Below are 18,568 nucleotides of genomic sequence, written 5' to 3'. Positions count from 1 at the left end.
ACGCTTTCTTTGCCATTCCAGATGACTTTATTAGTAAGCGATTTGAGTCATTGCAGAGATGTATGGATGCAGTCCTCCAAGCTCATGGGAGTCAAACACAATAATCATTCTTTTTCCATTGCAGCATGACTTTATATTCTATACTGGACATTATTTCTGTTAAGTGGCAAGACCTTTGCCTAAGCACAGTCAGACCTTACTGTCCTAATAAATCATTAAAAATCAACACATGATCATATTTTATTTTGGTAAAATAAGCGTAATCTAGAGGCCTTTGCCTTTCATATAAGCCACTTCTGATACCAAATGATCAACTAGAAGTCTTAGAAGTTTTCAACTAGAAAACTTGGATAGGCGACAAGACTTTTGTCTCTGTTACAAAAACATATATTTAACAGTCTTACTTTAATCTACCTAATTTACATGTGAAACTAAATTACTTAATACTTAAAGTACTTAATTTACCCGTATCAATATGAATGTGTCATTGCACTCCACATTCAAGTTTGAAGCAAAACTTTTTATTTAAGTATGGGAGACTAATCTATTTATTTGAGTATGTTTTTGTGGATGTGTTCTTATTATAATGTATTTTATTTTTGTATCTGTCATGTACAACACTTTGGTCAACCCTGGTTGTTTTTTAATGTGCTTGATAATAAATGAATGAATGAACGAACGAACAAATAAAGAGAGCCTCAATGGTTCCTATGTACAGTATGGTCCATAATTTCTAATAGTCTTCTAAAAGGTTTACATCCATCCAAGATCAAAAAACACTTACATTTTGTCATAATATCCATTACAGCATCAACTCTTTACTTTTAGTCTCTGAAATGGTTGATTCAAGGACCTGGTCTCTCTAAGCCCCTCCTTTCCAAGAGCCTACTTTACTTTGATTGGTAAAATGGTCAAGTATGTTGTGATTGGTCGACCACTTACAGTGCCTGTCAGAAATCATACGCTTGTGATCATACTGTATCTGAATTTCAGCTTCATCAACACTTGTGATATACAGTGCATCCGGAAAGGATTCATAGCGCTTCACTTTTTCCACATTTATTTGTTACAGCCTTATCCCAAATTGGATTAAATTAATTTATCTCCTCAAAACTCTACACACAAAACCCCATAATGACAATGTGAAAAAAGATTTTTTTGAAATTGTTGAAAATTAATTAAAAATAAAAAACCTGAAAAATCACAAATGAAGCACTTTGAATACTTTTCGGATGCACTGTAAACGGTGACAAACAGTAAATGGCTGTTTACCTTATCAACTGAGTACAAGTCCTTATTTTTAGAGGTGTGTTTGTTCTGCCAATACAGAAAACAGCTTCTCGTTGACACTTTAACAATACAAATCAGTCTGCGCTACAACTCCAGTCTTTGAAGGTCAAAGTACACTCACCGGCCACTTTATTAGGTACACCTTACTAGTACCGGGTTGGATCCCCTTTTGCCTTCAGGACTGTCTTAATCCTCCGTGGCATAGATTCAACAAGATACTTGAAAGATTTTGGTCCATATTGACATGATAGCATTATGCAGTTGCTGCAGATTAGTCGGCTGCATCCCAAATTTGCTCTATTAGATTGAGATCTGTTGACTGTGAAGGCCATTTGAGTACAATGAACTCATTGTCATGTTCAAGAAACCAGTCTGAGAAGATTCGCACTTTGACATGCCGTGTTATTCTGCTGGAAGTACCCATCAGATCATAGATACACTCTGGTTATAAAGGGATGGACATGGTTAGCAACAATACTCAGATAGGTTGTGGCATTGTGCCAAGAAAAATCACCCACACCATTACACCAACCCCACCAGCCTAGAGATGGTTGTGCGTAAAAATCCCAGTAGATCAGCAGTTTCTGGAAATACTCAGACCAGCCCGTCTGGCACCAACATCCATGCCATGTTAGTCACTTAAATCCCCTTTCTTCCTCATTCTGATGCTCGGTTTGAACTGCAGCAGCTCGTCTTGACCATGACCATGAGTTGCTGTCATGTGATTGTCTATTTATAAATTTGAGTTAATGCGCAATTGGACAGGTGTACATAATAAAGTGGCTGGTGAGTGTATTTGATGTTCTTGACAAAATGAGGCTAGAATTACTGACAACTCATTTAGGCAGGTATCTCTTATTTCTACTGGAAGACAATATCTCCATTTACAGTCCATTAATTTGATTCTTAAAACCTTGTAGACCTTTTATATTCACAAGCAGTTACATTAATTGTTAATGTAATATCCAAAAGTAAAAAGCTTTTGTTGACCATGAAATTTGTTTTTCAGGGTATATCGAGGAAGCCTGCATCGTCCCCTGTCCTTCTGACTGTAAACTGAGTGAATGGTCAAACTGGTCACGCTGCAGTAAATCCTGTGGCAGTGGCGTTAAAGTTCGCTCAAAATGGCTCAGAGAAAAGCCTTACAATGGAGGAAGACCCTGCCCAAAACTGGATCACCTGAACCAGGTAAACTTTCTCCTTCCATATCCTTAAAAATAAAGGTTCTTTACTGAAATCAAGTGGAGAGAGGAGCCTTTAATATCCAAGGCACTTTTTCATTGCACAAAAGGTTCTTTGTAGAGGAATTTTTGGTTTAGTTTGGTTTGTTTGTGTTTGGTTTGTTTTGTTTGTGTTTGGTTTGTTTGAGTTTGGTTTGTTTTGTTTGTGTTTGGTTTGTTTGTGTTTGGTTTGTTTGTGTTTGCGTTTGGTTTGTTTGTGTTTGGTTTGTTTTGTTTGTGTTTGGTTTGTTTGTGTTTGGTTTGTTTGTGTTTGGTTTGTTTTGTTTGCGTTTAGTTTGTTTGTGTTTGGTTTGTTTTGTTTGTGTTTGGTTTGTTTGTGTTTGGTTTGTTTGTGTTTGGTTTGTTTTGTTTGTGTTTGGTTTGTTTGTGTTTGGTTTGTTTGTGTTTGCATTTGGTTTGTTTGTGTTTGGTTTGTTTTGTTTGCGTTTGGTTTGTTTGTGTTTGGTTTGTTTTGTTTGTGTTTGGTTTGTTTGTGTTAGGTTTGGTTTAATTTGGTTTGTTTTGTTTGGTTATGTTTTGTTTTGTTGGTTTAGTTTTGTGTTTTGTTTGGCTTAAATTTTGTTTTCTTTATTTGAATTTATTTTATTTTATTTGAATTTAATTTATTGGAGTTTAATTTTAATTCATTAAATTTTATTTGAATTTTATTTTATTTGAATTTAATTAATATAAATTTTATTTATTTACTTTTTTAAATTATGTTTTTTATTTGAATGTTTATTTTTTAATGCACTACAAAACAAATCTTCTGAACTATTGAATCTTATAGGTTCTTTAGGGAAACAAAAATGGTTCTTTGGTATTATTAAGGCTTATTTAAGATATTGAGTATTTTAGTTTTTATTAATATTTTATTAAATGGAGATAATTTTACAAAGAAATAATATTTTAAATAACTATAATATTTTATAGCTCTAGATTTTAGTTATGTTTTGTTGTTCAAACTTTAATATTTTATTCTGGGTTAAAACAGTTAAACTAAGACTAAGTTAATGTAGTTTCATGAAATTTTTTTTTTGGTACTTAAAATTACGTAAATGTTAAATGTCTACAGTTATATAAATATCCCCCCCCAAAATGCTTTACTTATTTTATTTCAGCTAGTTGCCAGGTAAAGGAATGAAAATGAAAACACACTCAGAATCAGAATTTCAGAAAGTAAAGGGTCAAATGAAAATATAACATTTTTTAAAATAAAATAGACATTTTTGTAATGTAATTGTAATTTACAGTTTACAGTATTTTTTTTTCACTGCACAATTATTATGTTTAATAGTATTTTTTAATTAAACCAATTAATTGCTAGTTTTAATCAATAAATCTTCAAACCTTTTATCTTGCTTAATTTCACATATTGTATGTACTGTATGTATTGCAATGCATAATTAAACTGATTCATGAGTAGCTTTACAAATTGTAGAAAAGCAGGTATCTTAGCAGACGAGATGCTGATGAATCATTTCTCAAGGCATACGAGCGCACCTATGCAACCTTAAAATACTGCCTACATAGACAGTTCCCTCTTCTTCAAAGCATACTTCAAAGTTTACTTCTGGAAATGATGCCTCTGAAGATCCAAAAATAGGTTAACAAGTGAACCTCAAATGATTCAGAAAGGCTTGTCTTTTTGAGTTGCATCAAAGTCTTTCTGGGATGTTTTACTTTTGACAAATTGCTGTTCTTGGATTTGAACTTCATATTAAAAATCCTCCTATTATTTATTAACTTTCTCTGGATTACGTCGTTTTTCTTGTGCAGAAATTGAACGTATCGAGCTGTAAATTGCATGTCTTCTATGCTCTATCTCTTTTGTTGCCTTATTTCTTTTTGAATTGGCATTTGTAGTCTTGCAAGCTGTATTTGATGCTGAGATTAAGTGCAGTGTGAAGTGAAGGTGATGTTTTGTGCTTCCTTTGGTCTCCAGACGCAGGTGTTTTAACTGTATTTTTCTCTCCAATAAACGCTGCTTGGCCACAGGCACAGGTAACAAAACTTTCTTCTCTTCAATTACATTTGTTTTTTTGTAGATTGCGCAATCCAAAGTTGATTTAAAGGGATAGTTCACTCAAAAACCAACATTTCCTGATCATTTATTTTCACTGAAAGAGTTATAACCTTTTATAAACGCCTTTCTTAGGAACACAAAAGAAGATATTTCATATTCTATTTAAATAAATACATTTCTGTAAGACGATAGTACAGACAATTTCTTACAATCACTCCATATCTCTATAAAAACATTGTGCAATTTTAAAGTGTGCCCCACACAGGTGAGTGGGTTTGACAAACCACCCGTAGAAACACAGCACAGCTTGTTTTCTTCAACCTTAAATACCTCTTTTACACTATCTTGTACAATATTGTCTTATATAAAAGTACTTGTATAGTCTGTCTTAAGTTATGTGTATAGTGAAATATTTATAGTATATGTATATTTAGTAGTTAGGATTACCGCTCCACTATGTTAGTTATGTATTGGTTTAAAATCAGTGGTGTAAAGTAACAAATTATAAATACTCAAATGACTGTAATTGGGTATTTTTTCTCAGGAATTGTTTTTTACTAAGTAGTTTTAAAATTGGGTACTTTTACTTAAGTACATTTTAATACAGTTTCGGTACTTTTACTCCACTACTTTCCCTTAACCTGCAGTCACTACTCTATTATTTCCTGTCTATGGGGATTAGAAAAATCAGTCCTGTGATTCCTGTCCAATCAAATTGCACATAGAAGGTAAATCGCATCATAGTGTGATACCTCAAGACATGGGAGCTTTATAATTGCAGCAAAATGTTTGGAAGCATTTAAAGTGTCCAAGAAGATGTCCAAAATCTTTACACGCATTGATGCAAAGACTGTTTATATGCATGTCACTGATGACGAAGATGATGGATGTTTACTGTATGAGGACCAAAATGGCCTAAAACAACCAGCAGGCACAAGACGTCAGCATAACATTAGATTGACGTTGTTCCCCAATGCTGTGGGGACGTTGCATTTTGTTTGGGAATGAAAATCAGGTTGATGTCAGAACTCAATGTCCAACCTAAAACCAACCAAATATCAATGTCTAATGATGTTACAGCTTGATGTTGTGTGGATGTTACCACTATGACGTCTATCAGACGCCGGATTTTATTTGCCATACCTGACGAATAAATGTCAGTATTTAACGTCAATATGATGTTGGTTTAAGATGTTGGCTTGACGCTGGATTTGGTCACTTTCCAACACATCTTAAAATCAACCAAATATCAACGTAATTTGAAGTTATTATTGGACATCAATATAACGTTGTCCTTAGATGCTGGCTAGACATTGAATTTTGGTCACCTGACATAACAATCTAAATCAGGGGTGTCCAAAGTCGGTCCTGGAGGGCCGGTGTCCTGCTGACTTTAGCTCCAACTTGCTTCAACACACCTGTCTGGAAGTTTCTAGTATACCTAGTAAGAGCTTGATTAGCTGGTTCAGGTGTGTTTGATTAGGGTTGGAGCTAAATCCTCTAGGACACTGGCCCCCCAGGACCGAGTGTGGACACCCCTGATCTAAATCTAACCTAATATTAATGTCTTGTGATGTTGTGTGCCTGCTGGGCTATAACTAAATGCACTACAGAATGTTACGTTTACACACATCCACAAATTACATGTAAATCATCAGCTTTTTACAGTGTAATACTCAATACTCACTAATCTTGAGTACTTTTAAAAGGTCTACTTATACTTTGAGTAATATTTACAACAGATACTTTTACTGTACTTGCACTACATTTTTATGCAAGTAATGGTACTTTTACTTGAGTATGATTTTTCAGTACTCTTTCCCCCACTGTTTAAAATAGCTGTTACTTCCAACATTGTGTTTATATTCCCGATTATGTTTATTTATGTAGCACCGTGTTCCTACGAGACAAAACATTTCGTTCCACTTTGTCCACACATGTAGCGGAATTTCAATAAAGCTCAACTTGACTTGATATTTGAAGAATGTTGGCAATCAGTAGCCATTGATATCCATGGTAGGAACACTAGAATACTATGGAAGTCAGTGACTGCAACATCTTTTGTGTTCAGTAGAAGAAAGAGATTCAAATCGTTTTAGTTAACAAGTGTAAGTGATGACAGAGTTTTCATTTTTATGTGGAACTTTAAATTACACTCATGGATTTTATGTGGTTGTGTTTGTCTGTGAATGTGATTTGCTTTGGTGTGCCATTACTATTTTTGAAGCATTGGAATCAATCTAATATTTTGTTGTAGCTATTTTTATTTTTTTATTTTAAAGGGCATATCTTATAACTCTGATTTCTCCAGACTACAGAAATACCACATAAAGCTAGCATTAAAAAAGTAGCTCGGCAACAATTACATTGTTTATCCTAGCTTAGAAATATGACTCAAAACTTAGAAAGTTAACTCAATGTTATTATTAATAATCAGAGTTTTTTTTGTGTGTGTTTGTTTGTTATTTGTTTTTGTTTGTTATTTATCAGTATAAGGTATATTTGTATTATTTGTTTTGACTTTATTGTTTATTTAAAGATCAATAGAATTTTCTTATTGCATTTAATTATTTTTAATCTCTTTTATTTGTATTTTCTTTACTGTTTTTTTCTTTATTATATTTAGTTTTGTTTCTTTATTTTTTATTTGTATTAATGTGCAGGTGTTTTGTTTATTTTTTTCTGTTTTGTATGTTTATTTTAAATGAATAAATTGATTATTTGTATTGTTTTGAGGTATATGAGGTTGTGCCGTGCGTCAGTGACTGCAGCCAGTACGTGTGGGTGTCTGAACCCTGGAGTGTGTGGAAAGTGAGTAACGTGGACCTGAAGGAGAACTGTGGAGAAGGCGTTCAGACCAGAAGAGTGAGGTGAGTGTTTCTTCATAATAATAATAATAATAATAATAATAATAATAATAATAATAATAAAATTACAATTAATAAATACAATATTTATATACAGTCAAATCAAAGTTTATTCAGACTCATTTAACATTTATTACATTATCACAGTTTGTTTCAACATAGGCTCATTCTGAAAACGTAGCCCTATATACATTACTGTAGATCGCGAATTATGTAGCCAGAAGTACGTATGGCTGCATTTTGTCTTTAAAACGAATGCTACTTGGCGGTATGACGCCGTTCTTTTTCGCGCTTACCAGCTGACCGCTTACCTCCATATGGACAACTTTTCCACTGTTACCAGTTTGTCCAGTTAGCTTGGTGAAGAATGGTTCCAGAAAGCAAGTAAGACAAAAACAAAAGCCAAAAAATAAAATAAACAAGTAAATAACAGAGTGAGAATGTGGTAAAATCTGAAAATGTGGTAAAAATCAGATGAGGGCTTTTTTTTTTTTGCATTGCTTTTGAAAACTGTCGCTTTGGTTTAGGGAAGTAGGTGGGCGGGTCAATCAGTGCTTTTGAAAACACTATTGGTTGGGTTTAGGGAATGAGGAGGGTGGGTCAGTCGATCATTCAGTCAGTCGACTTGAATTTACATGATGGCCTTTATTTACATGAGAACAGCAGGCGTGAATGGCACTTGCGAGAGTAATTTGAGATCTGGAAAAGCGTACACAGCAGCCTCTGGTAGATTTGTGACAACAAAAACTGCTAAAAAATGTAGCTCCTGAGATTTATTTGCCGCTCTCCAGAAGTGTATATGGTGGTACGTTTTCAGAATACGCCTGGGTTGGTTTGCTTGCTTGCTACAGTTTTTAAAAAAGGTTAATAAAATTTACAAGTGTTTTCCAATTATTTATGGTTGTGAATTGCAGTATGGGACCTTGATCTCTGCACTGTCGACTTTTGATGTTGAAAAATCAACCATGTTGTTTAGCTAAGTGACTTTTATTGAGATTTTAGTTATCTAAAATAATATAGTGTATAAGAAATAGTATGTGAAGAAATAAGTCTGTAAAATAACAGAAAATGTAGTGGAAGTTTATTACAAGGCTTTTGTAGGGTAATATTCAACACCAACCCAGACAATATATCACTTTAAACTATTAAAAATGTTATTAAAGTAACTTTTTTCAACTTTTCAAGGTTAAAAGTTGTTGGAAAAAAGAAAAAAGCATAATGCAATTCAAAAGCACAAATAAATGGGGGAAAATAAAAACACAAAAAACAGTTAATTTACAGACATTTTAGTGTAATTATTAAGTTAAAGTGTTTCAGAACAAATTTTGGGGTTAAAGAAGATTTTTTTGTGTACTAAGTCATGACTAGACCCTGGTGATTTAATCAAAGGGCATTTAGTACTCAAGCTACAGTTAAACAAGAAAAACAGTAATAAATAAGAATGACAAACATTAGTGCAAGTGAAAACAAATACAGAATCAAACAACATAAAATAAGAATGCTAACATTAGCCCCTTTCACACATAGAGACCTTTCCGGAAAATTAATGGCAATTTTCTAGAAAAATATTATGTGTGAGCAGACCCTTTTTGAAAATATTGGTAAATTCGCTCCGTCAATTTTCCGATTCAGATGTCTCTGAGACAAAAGCAGCTGCATGAATGCTAAAGCTTTAAATAAAAGTGGAACCATCAACAAAAGCCCGATCCCTTCTATGTTTGCAAATACAAGCGCAGCCGTTTAGAGCTTATTTCTGGTTAATGATGTCAGTATTTACCTGTATTTTGGAATCAATGTGTGAACGGTCTTTTCTGGAAAAATTCTGGAACGTTCTTGCCTGTGTGAACAGCGCTATTTTATTTTCTGGTAAAGTCGTTCCGGAAATTGTGTGAAAGGGGCTATTGTGAATAATTTTTGGTCATTTATTCCACATTATTGCACTGGAAATTGATGCTGAAGTATGTGTGCACATCCATGTGCGTAAAGTAAAAGTGAGCCATATCAAATATGGTTTTGGATATAACCCATCCAAGCGCGCACAAACTTTTTTGAGTGGGGATTGAGAGCCCACACACTGTGAGCATACACCTTTGGAGCAACCTTTGAATTAGCAGTCCAACCATTTTTATACACTGGTGTGTGTCTGCAGGTGTATGATGAACACAGTGGACGGTCCTGCTGACTCTGTGGAGGATTATCTATGTGACCCTGAGGAGATGCCGCCAGGCACCAGAGAGAGTCGTCTGCCCTGCCCAGAGGACTGTGTGCTGTCTGAATGGAGCCGTTGGACCTCCTGTGACCTGGTCAGCATCGCACATCATTTATACATTTAGACCATTCTTATACTAGATTTGCAGTTTAGCGATCATTTGAACTAGAGCTGAGTAATTATGATTGCTTTCTGATTGATTTGATTTCCGATTCCATTCTGATTCACAAGGTATAAATTGTTTATTTATTTATTTATTTTACTATTAACAATACTAGAATTATTTTTTTGTTTTCATTAACCCCATTAACCTAACAAGACATCACATTAAAATAGTTAATGCTCAGTTATCTAAGAAACTTACCAGCCATAAATATTTTATTTTTCATTTATTTATTTGTTTGTTCATTTATTTATTTATTAGTTTTTTATTTGTTTATTTATTTTTGTGTTTGATGTTTGTTTGTTTTTGCATTGCTATAAATAAAAATACTTAATAAAAATTATTTACAATTTGTCCTTTTTTAATTAACCCCAAAATTAAATTTAACAAAATATTTAAAACATCATTAAAATACCTAATGCTCAGTTACTTTAGAAACTTGCCAAATTTACTTGCTTTTATTTATTGATTTATTTTGTTTACTATTACAAATGCTAAATAAAAATGAATTTAAACCTTTTGCCATGTTTTAACCCCAAAATTAAACCTAGCAAGACATCATATAAGTAACATCATTAAAATACTTACTGCTCAGTTACTTAAGAAACTTACCAAACTTACTTCTTGTTTATTTATTTATTTATTTATGTATTTATTTATTTATTTATTTTTTTATTTTTTTATTTATTTATTCACTGTTAAAAATACTAAATAAAAATTTATTTAAAACTTTTGCCATGTTTTCATTGACCCCAAAATCTAACCTAACAAGACATCACATTAAAATAGTTAATGCTCAGTAACTTAAGAAACATACCAGTTTGTTCATTTATTTATTTGTTTTTATTTATTTATTTGTTTATTTTTGTTTTTGTTTGTTTGTTTGTTTGTTTTTGCATTGCTATAAATAAAAATACTTAATAAAAATGATTTACAATTTTTGTCCTTTTTTAATTAACCCCAAAATTCAATTTAACAACATATTTAAAACATCATTAAAATACATAATGCTCAGTTACTTAAGAAACTTGCCGAACTTACTTGCTTTTATTTATTTATTTTTTTGTTTACTATTAAAAATGCTAAATAAAAATTAATTTAAACATTTTCCTATGTTTTTATTAACTCCAAAATTAAACCTAGCAAGACATCAAATAAATAACATCATAAAAATAATTAATGCTCATTTACTTAAGAAACTTACCAAATGCACATGCTTTTTTACATTTATTTACTATTAAAAATACTAAATAAAAATGATTTTAAACCTTTTGCCATGTTTTAACCACAAAATTCAACCTAGCAAAACTTCATGTAAGTAACATCATTAAAATACTTACTGCTCAGTTACTTAAGAAACTTACTTGCTGTTTATTTATTTATTTATTTATTTATTTATTTATTTATTTATTTATTTATTCACTATTAAAATACTAAATAAAAATTTATTTAAAACTTTTCCCATGTTTTATTAACCCCAAAATTTAACCTAACAAGACATCATATAAGTAACATCAGTAAATTACTTAATGCTCATTCACTTAAGAAACTTGCCAAACATACATGCTTTTTGTTTATTTGTTTACTATTAAAAATACTAAATAAAAATTAATTTTAACTTTTTCGCATGTTTTTAAAAACAAAATTAAATCTAACAGGACATCATATCATTAAAATACCTAATGATGTCGGCGCCAATAGCCTAGTGGTTAGTGCGTCGACAAATACCTCCCAGGAGCTTGCGGAGATCTGAATTCGATTCCTGACTCGAGGTCCTTTGCCAATCCTTCCCCTCTCTTTGCTCCCTATACTTTCCTGTCTGTAAATCTCCACTGTCCTGTAATTAAAGGTGAAAACCCCTAAAAAAAAAAACGCCTAATGCTCAGTGACTTAAGAAACTTTGCATAAATATTTTTATTTGTTTGTTGTTGTTTTTTTTTTGCATTGCTACAAGTAAAAAATACTAAATAAAAATTTGTTAATTTTTCCCATATTATATGTAACCCCAAAATCACACTTAACAAGAATCATATAAATATGAACTTTATTAAAATATCTAATCCTCAGTTTCTTAAGAATCCTACGAAATGTATTTATTTATTTATTCATTTATTACTTAACACACAATTTTAAAATAAAATAAAAACTAATGTAGTATTTAAAAATGTTTATATTTTTCATTATAACACCTTTTAAATTAAACTGTATTTTAATCTTTTCTTATTAACTTCACTTCATTATCTAATATGTGCAAAATTATCTCTGGCTTCACAATACATCAACACACATAAATACACAAAACAGATTCTATATATATGACAGAATATCATCAGTCATCTTTTCATAATAGTTTGTTTAATTATCAATAGCAACCCTGATGCCATTGTTTATCTTATTTGTGTCTGTTGTATTTGTTCTGTGCATCTAAGATGTGTCTTTTCTGTCTCAGTAAAACACCTGCTAAAAAACACCAGAGCAGTATCATTTTTAGGTTAAGCCAACAGGGATGTTATTTTACCCTGGTATGAAATGACCTCAGCAAGAGCCAGCAGACATAAAAAACCAGAGCAGGTCATTTAGAGGCTCTTGTTAAACAGTAAAAGAGCAGCTTGAGGAGTAACGTGAGAGAATTACGAGCTCAGTAAAAGCCGAGTGTGTTTTGTGCTCCTGTTAAAGCCGTGTACTGGAAGAGGAGATCGGGAGAGGACGGCGTTCGCTCTTCGTTTGCCTAAAGAAGGAGAGGACTGTCCTGTCAGCATGCAGACCGAGCCCTGCCTGCTCAACCGCAACTGCTTCCACTACAGCTACAACATCACCGGTGAGCACCACCACAAAACAATTCATCAGTTATGATCAAAACAGAGATCTGATGATCGTTTTAAATTCCATATTTGCTTTGGGACACGTTTGTGTGGCTATGCAATTTTTTGATTAGAGAGTTGGTATACTACTACTGCCACTTCTACTACTATTACTACCATATAATAATAATAATAATAACAACAACAATTACTAAATAAAAACTAAGAAATGTTAAGATGGCTATTTAATAATAAAAATAATAATAATATCAATAATAATATTGATGATCGTTGTTGTTAGTAGTGGTGGTAGGCATGGGTTGGCATGAGGCCACAAGCTGAGTGCCTTAGGCCCAATCCCTATTATATTTTTGTACCCCTACCCCTTCCTGTACTGTGTACACTCTCAGAAATAAAGGTACGCGATCTGTCACTGGGGTGGTACCTTTTCGAAAGGTACAGATTTGTACCTGAAAGCTCAATATTAATACCTATATATATATATAACAGACACTGTAAAAAGGTCAGCCACTAGACTTTTCTGACAGGGTAATCAAGTGTCATCGAGTGACAATGTTGTGGGACTGCTGTACAGGATTTATTATTAGGGATTATAGATAGCCAAATTTAGCAGTATGAATATATTAAAACATGTGCTTGTTTGTTGTAAAAATTAGTAATAATGACAGAAAAATACGAATTTGGGCATCTCCTTACTTCCATGTGCCATTGTGGTTGGTGTATTCTGGGAAATTTTTGATTTTTGTACCCCTTGGTTTCGAGTGTAATAAAGAAGGATGAGGAGGCTGTACAAGTGTCATTATTGCAATCAGCCAATTAGATTTGACAACCAGACAGAACTGTTGTATACTGTGTGTGTGTGTGTGTGTGTGTGTGTGTGAGTTGAAGTCAGAATTATTAGCCCTCCTGTTTATTTTTTCCCCCAATTTCCGTTTAATGGAGAGATTTTTTTTAACACATTTCTAAACATAATAGTTTTCATAACTCATTTCTAATAACTGATTTATTTGATCTTTGCCATGATGACAGTAAATAATATTTGACAAGATATTTTTCAAGACACACTGAAAAAAAATATTCAAAGATGATTCCTTGGATTTACTAAATATTTTTACGTTAAGTGGTTGTAAATAATTTATTTGGGATTAATTTAAACAAACAAATTAGGTTGAATTTTCTTAAATTTGATTTGTTCGTTTAAATTCAACACAAATAAATTTTTTTCGGTGCACTTCTATACAGCTTAGTGACATTTAAAGGCTTAACTAGGTTAATTAGGTTAACTTGGCAGGTTAGGGTAATTAGGCAAGTTATTGTATCCCCATGGTTTGTTCAGTAGACTATCGACAAAAAAATTAGCTTAAAGGGACTCATAATATTTGACCTTAAAATGGTGTTTAAAAAATTAAAAACTACTTTTATTGTAGCCGAAATACATCATTTGGGAAATATTTAAAAAAGAAAAAAAAAAAATTAAAAGGGGGGCTAATAATTCTGACTTCAACTGTATGTGTATGTATGTATGTATGTGTGTGTATATATATATATATATATATATATATATATATATATATATATATATATATATATATATATATATATATATATATATATATATATATATATATATATATATATATATATACATATATATATATATATATATATGTACATATATATATATATATATGTACATATATATATATATATATATATATATATATATATATATATGTATATATATATATATGTACATATATATATATATATATATATATATATATATATATATATATATATATATATATGTACATATACATATACAGTACATATATATATATATATATATGTGTGTGTGTATGTATGTATGTATGTATGTGTGTGTGTGTGTGTTACTAATACGAAAAAAAAAACTATTATTAAAATATCATATTTTATAAGTGCTAACATCCTAAATGCAAGCTAGCAATCAACTAGGTGAAACTGAGAACTGGTCCCACGTCATAAACTGCACTTAACATTTTAATCATTTCCATTTCTTTCTGAAGCCAATGTGAAACTGATGATTCATCAGATACACAATAGATCAATGCATGTTTTTTCTTCAAAGACCATCGCGATTCTCTCTGAAGTATCCCAGTACAGAAGCAAAATGGCTTGTGAATTCAGTCACTTTTGTCCTTCCCTGTGGTGCCTGCTGTTTCGAAGCCTGTGTTTTTACCCACAAAGCACTTCTCTCTCTCACTGTTTTGAGTGTGTGAATGAGTCATTCAGCAGTTTGGATCATTACCGGATCTGCTTCCTCTATCTGCTCACACTTCATTCATGATTCCCCTCCGACAGCGTCCTGACAGCGCTCAAAGCATCCGCAGACCACCTCTGACCCACACATGTGCTTTAATGAGAACCCACAGGCTGATATCTGTGTCTGTGTGTCTGTCTGAGTGCGCCTGTTTGCGTCTGTGTGTACATCTGTGTGCATGCGTGTGTGCCTTTATATGCGTCTGGGTATGTGTGTGTATGTGTCTGTCTGTCTGTTCCAAATCCTCTTGACCATCAGAGATTATATTCACATCTCTCTTTATATGCTGTATTTATACGATTGATATGTCTGTTTCTGACTGATCTTGTGACTGAATGATATGCTAGTATATGCTCCATTCAGCCAATTTCATTCCTGTCAGCTTTGCGTTTAATTAAAGAATTAATAAACTATTATGGCTAAAAAAAATGTCAAATGTCAAATAGCCACAAATACGCAGGATACTGTACATCCAGGTGGTTGTTTTTAACACCTGGATGTACGTTATCCTTTACAAATAAACAATGGAAATTTATGTAGCGTCCCCGCTAAGATGGGAAAACAAACCTGTGTGTGTCTCTGTATGTGTTTTCACTCAGACTGGAGCACATGCCAATTAAGTGCCAACGCTGTGTGTGGAATTGGCCTCAAGACGAGGATGCTGGACTGTGTTAGAAGTGATGGAAAATCTGTCGACCTGAAGTACTGCAAAGAGGTTTGTGCTTTCATTTACACACTCTGACTATCTGTGCCACAGACAGTGGGAGATTACTGATTATTAACCCTTTTACTACCCCACCAAGAAAAACATTTTTGGATTGCATTTCATAACTCATGATGTCTCTAGTTCAGTGTTTCCCAACCCTGTTCCTGGGGGCACACCAACAGTACATATTTTGGATGTCTCCCTTTTCTGACCCATTAACTTCAGGTGTTGGAGTCTCTTCTGATGTTATGATAAGTTGATTCAGGTGTGTTTGATTAGGGAGAGATCGAAAATGTGTACTGTTGGTGTGCCTTCAGGAACAGGGTTGGGAAACACTGCTCTAGTTAACACACTCAATGCATTTTTTTTTCAACACATCCCATAATTTCTATAATATCAACCTCTACCAAATGGTAGATATGTCGGTTTATGGTAAAAGTATTAATACATATACGATGAAAATATGAAGTGTAAGACCAATTTATTTTAAAATAATAAAAAAATAAAACCTTTTTGAATACTAAATCATCTTTATATTTTGAAGTATGCCATAAAGTATTTCAGATTCTCATTTAACATGTTTTCTTGTTTTTTGGGTTGTTGTTTTTTTTACGATAAAACTAAAATCAAGTGTAATAGTGCAACAGGATGTTTGTTTAATTTGTTTATTTTGTTTTGTAAACCATCAATGCTGTGTGTGTAAACTATTATTTAAAACAGTCAAAATATGGTCAACGATTTTATAGAGCAGGAAAAGTATTGATAGCGCTTTACTTTTTCCACATGTTTTAATGTTACAGCCTAATTCCAAATTAGATTAAATTCATTTATTTCCTCAATTCTACACACGATACTCCATAATTACAATGTGAAAAAATATATTTTTTTAATTGTTGCAAATTTATTAAAAATAAAAAAGCTGAAAACTCACATGCACAGAAGTATTCACAGCCTTTGCTCAATACTTTGTTGATGCACCTTTGGCAGCAATTCCAGCCTCAAGTCTTTTTGAAAATGATGCCACAAGCTTGGCACACCTGTCATTGGGAATTTTTGCCCATTCCTCTTTGCAGTACGTCTTAAGCTCTATCAGGTTGGATGGGAAGCGGTGTAGAGCCATTTTCAGATCTCTCCAGAGATGTTCAATAGGATTTAGGTCTAGGCTCTGGCTGGGCCACTCAAGGACATTCACTGAGTTGTTATGAAGCCACTCTATTGATATTTTGGTGTGCTTTGGGTCATTGTCCTGCTGGAAGATGAACCGTTGCCCCAGTCTGAGGTCAAGAGCACTCTGAAGCAGGTTTTCGTTGAGGATGTCTATGTACATTGCTGCATTCATCTTTCCCTCTATCCTGACTAGTCTTCCAGTTCCTGCTGCTGAAAAACATCCCCACAGCATGATGCTGCCACCACCATGCTTCACTGTAGGGATGGTATTAGCCTGATGACGAGCGGTGCCTGGTTTTCTCCAAACGCAACGGCTGGCATTCACTCCAAAGAGTTCAATTTTAGTCTCATCAGACCAGAGAATTTAGTTTCTTATGGTCTGAGAGTCCTTCAGATGCCTTTTGGAACATTCCAGGTGGGGAGTGGCTTCTGTCTGGCCACTCTACCATACAGGCCTGATTGGTGGATTGCTGCACAGATGGTTGTCCTTCTGTAAGGTTCTCCTCTCTTCACAGAAGAACGCTGGAGATCAGACAGAGTGACCATCGGGTTATTGGTCACCTCCCTGACTAAGATGGCCGGCCAGCTCTAGGAAGAGTCCTGGTGGTTCAAACATTTTCCACTAACGATGATGGAGGCCACTGTGCTCATTGGAATTTTCAGCAGAAATGTTTCTGTAACCATCCCCAGCCTTGTGCTTCGAGACAATCCTGTCTCTGAGGTCTACAGACAGTTCCTTTGTCTTCATTCTTGGTTTGTGCTTTGACATGCACTGTCAACCCTGGGACCTTCTATAGACTCGTGTATGCCTTTTCAAATCATGTTCAATCAACTGAATTTACCACAGATGAACTTCAATTAATCTGCTGAAATATCTCAAGAATGATCAGCTCAATTTAGAGCTTCATGGCAAAAAATGTGAATACTAATGTGCATGAGATTTTTCAGGTTTTTTATTTTTTTTATAAATTTGCAACAAGTTAAAAAAACCTTTTTTTTTCACATTGTTATTATGGGTTAATGTGTGTAAAATCATGAGAAAATAAATGAATTTAATCCATTTTGCAATAAGGCTGTAACAAAATGTGAAAGAAGTGCTATGAATACTTTCCGGATGCACTATAATTGCATATAAACCCAGTAAAATACTGAAAAACTGATTCTGATATGCTGATTGTCTGCTCAAGTGTCGTTCCTTATTATTACCATATATATGAAAAGGTGGCAAGACCAAAAGCTCCAAAAAGGTGTTGCTTCCTTTTCAGATATATTTGCGTACGTTTTGTTTGGCTGAGCACCAAGTTGAGATTGATGTGCATGCTTTTGTTAAATATTTTGTATTATTATTGTTGTAAACATTATAAATGTGTATTTTTTTCCAATCCATGATATATTTCTGTGTGTAAAAGCAGTATTTATTAGAAGTTAGAACATAACAAGTGTATACGCTGTGACATTTGACCAATTTAATAAATCCTTGAGTAATAAAAGTAAACATTTTTACTACACTAAAACTGTAAAACATGGTGTATTGCACAATTATATTCCTTAGCAAACAACACTAACATGTTTTTAAAAGAAATTGTGATGAAACAAATGATACTCTCTTAGAATAGGATGTTTTTATGAGCCAGTGGGAAAGAAACGGGGTTATTTTGTTCCATTTAAAATTTGTGGGTTAATGTGAAAAGAGCTGGAGGAAGATCAGTCAAAATCCGACATTCAGTCACATTAATTGGACCCTGTGGGTGATCGTTAAGTCCACAGCATATTAACCCTGTAACACAGTTTTCAAA

At 33.1% G+C, this 18,568-nt stretch overlaps 1 protein-coding gene across 1 annotated transcript in view; it reads left to right on the top strand.

Annotated features, from left to right (window-relative positions):
• The window catches only part of LOC130243047 (thrombospondin type-1 domain-containing protein 7A), a 163,355-nt gene that overhangs the window by 119,545 nt on the left and 25,242 nt on the right, over positions 1 to 18,568 (top strand). The window contains exons 17-22 of the mRNA XM_056475082.1: positions 2,300 to 2,478; positions 4,509 to 4,514; positions 7,273 to 7,406; positions 9,553 to 9,706; positions 12,452 to 12,593; positions 15,499 to 15,614. Coding sequence (XP_056331057.1) covers positions 2,300 to 2,478; positions 4,509 to 4,514; positions 7,273 to 7,406; positions 9,553 to 9,706; positions 12,452 to 12,593; positions 15,499 to 15,614 — 731 coding nt within the window. The remainder of the gene's footprint in view (positions 1 to 2,299; positions 2,479 to 4,508; positions 4,515 to 7,272; positions 7,407 to 9,552; positions 9,707 to 12,451; positions 12,594 to 15,498; positions 15,615 to 18,568) is intronic.

Source organism: Danio aesculapii, chromosome 16, assembly GCF_903798145.1.
Source record: "Danio aesculapii chromosome 16, fDanAes4.1, whole genome shotgun sequence".
NCBI lineage: Eukaryota > Metazoa > Chordata > Actinopteri > Cypriniformes > Danionidae > Danio > Danio aesculapii.
This window is presented reverse-complemented; position numbering and strand designations above follow the sequence as displayed.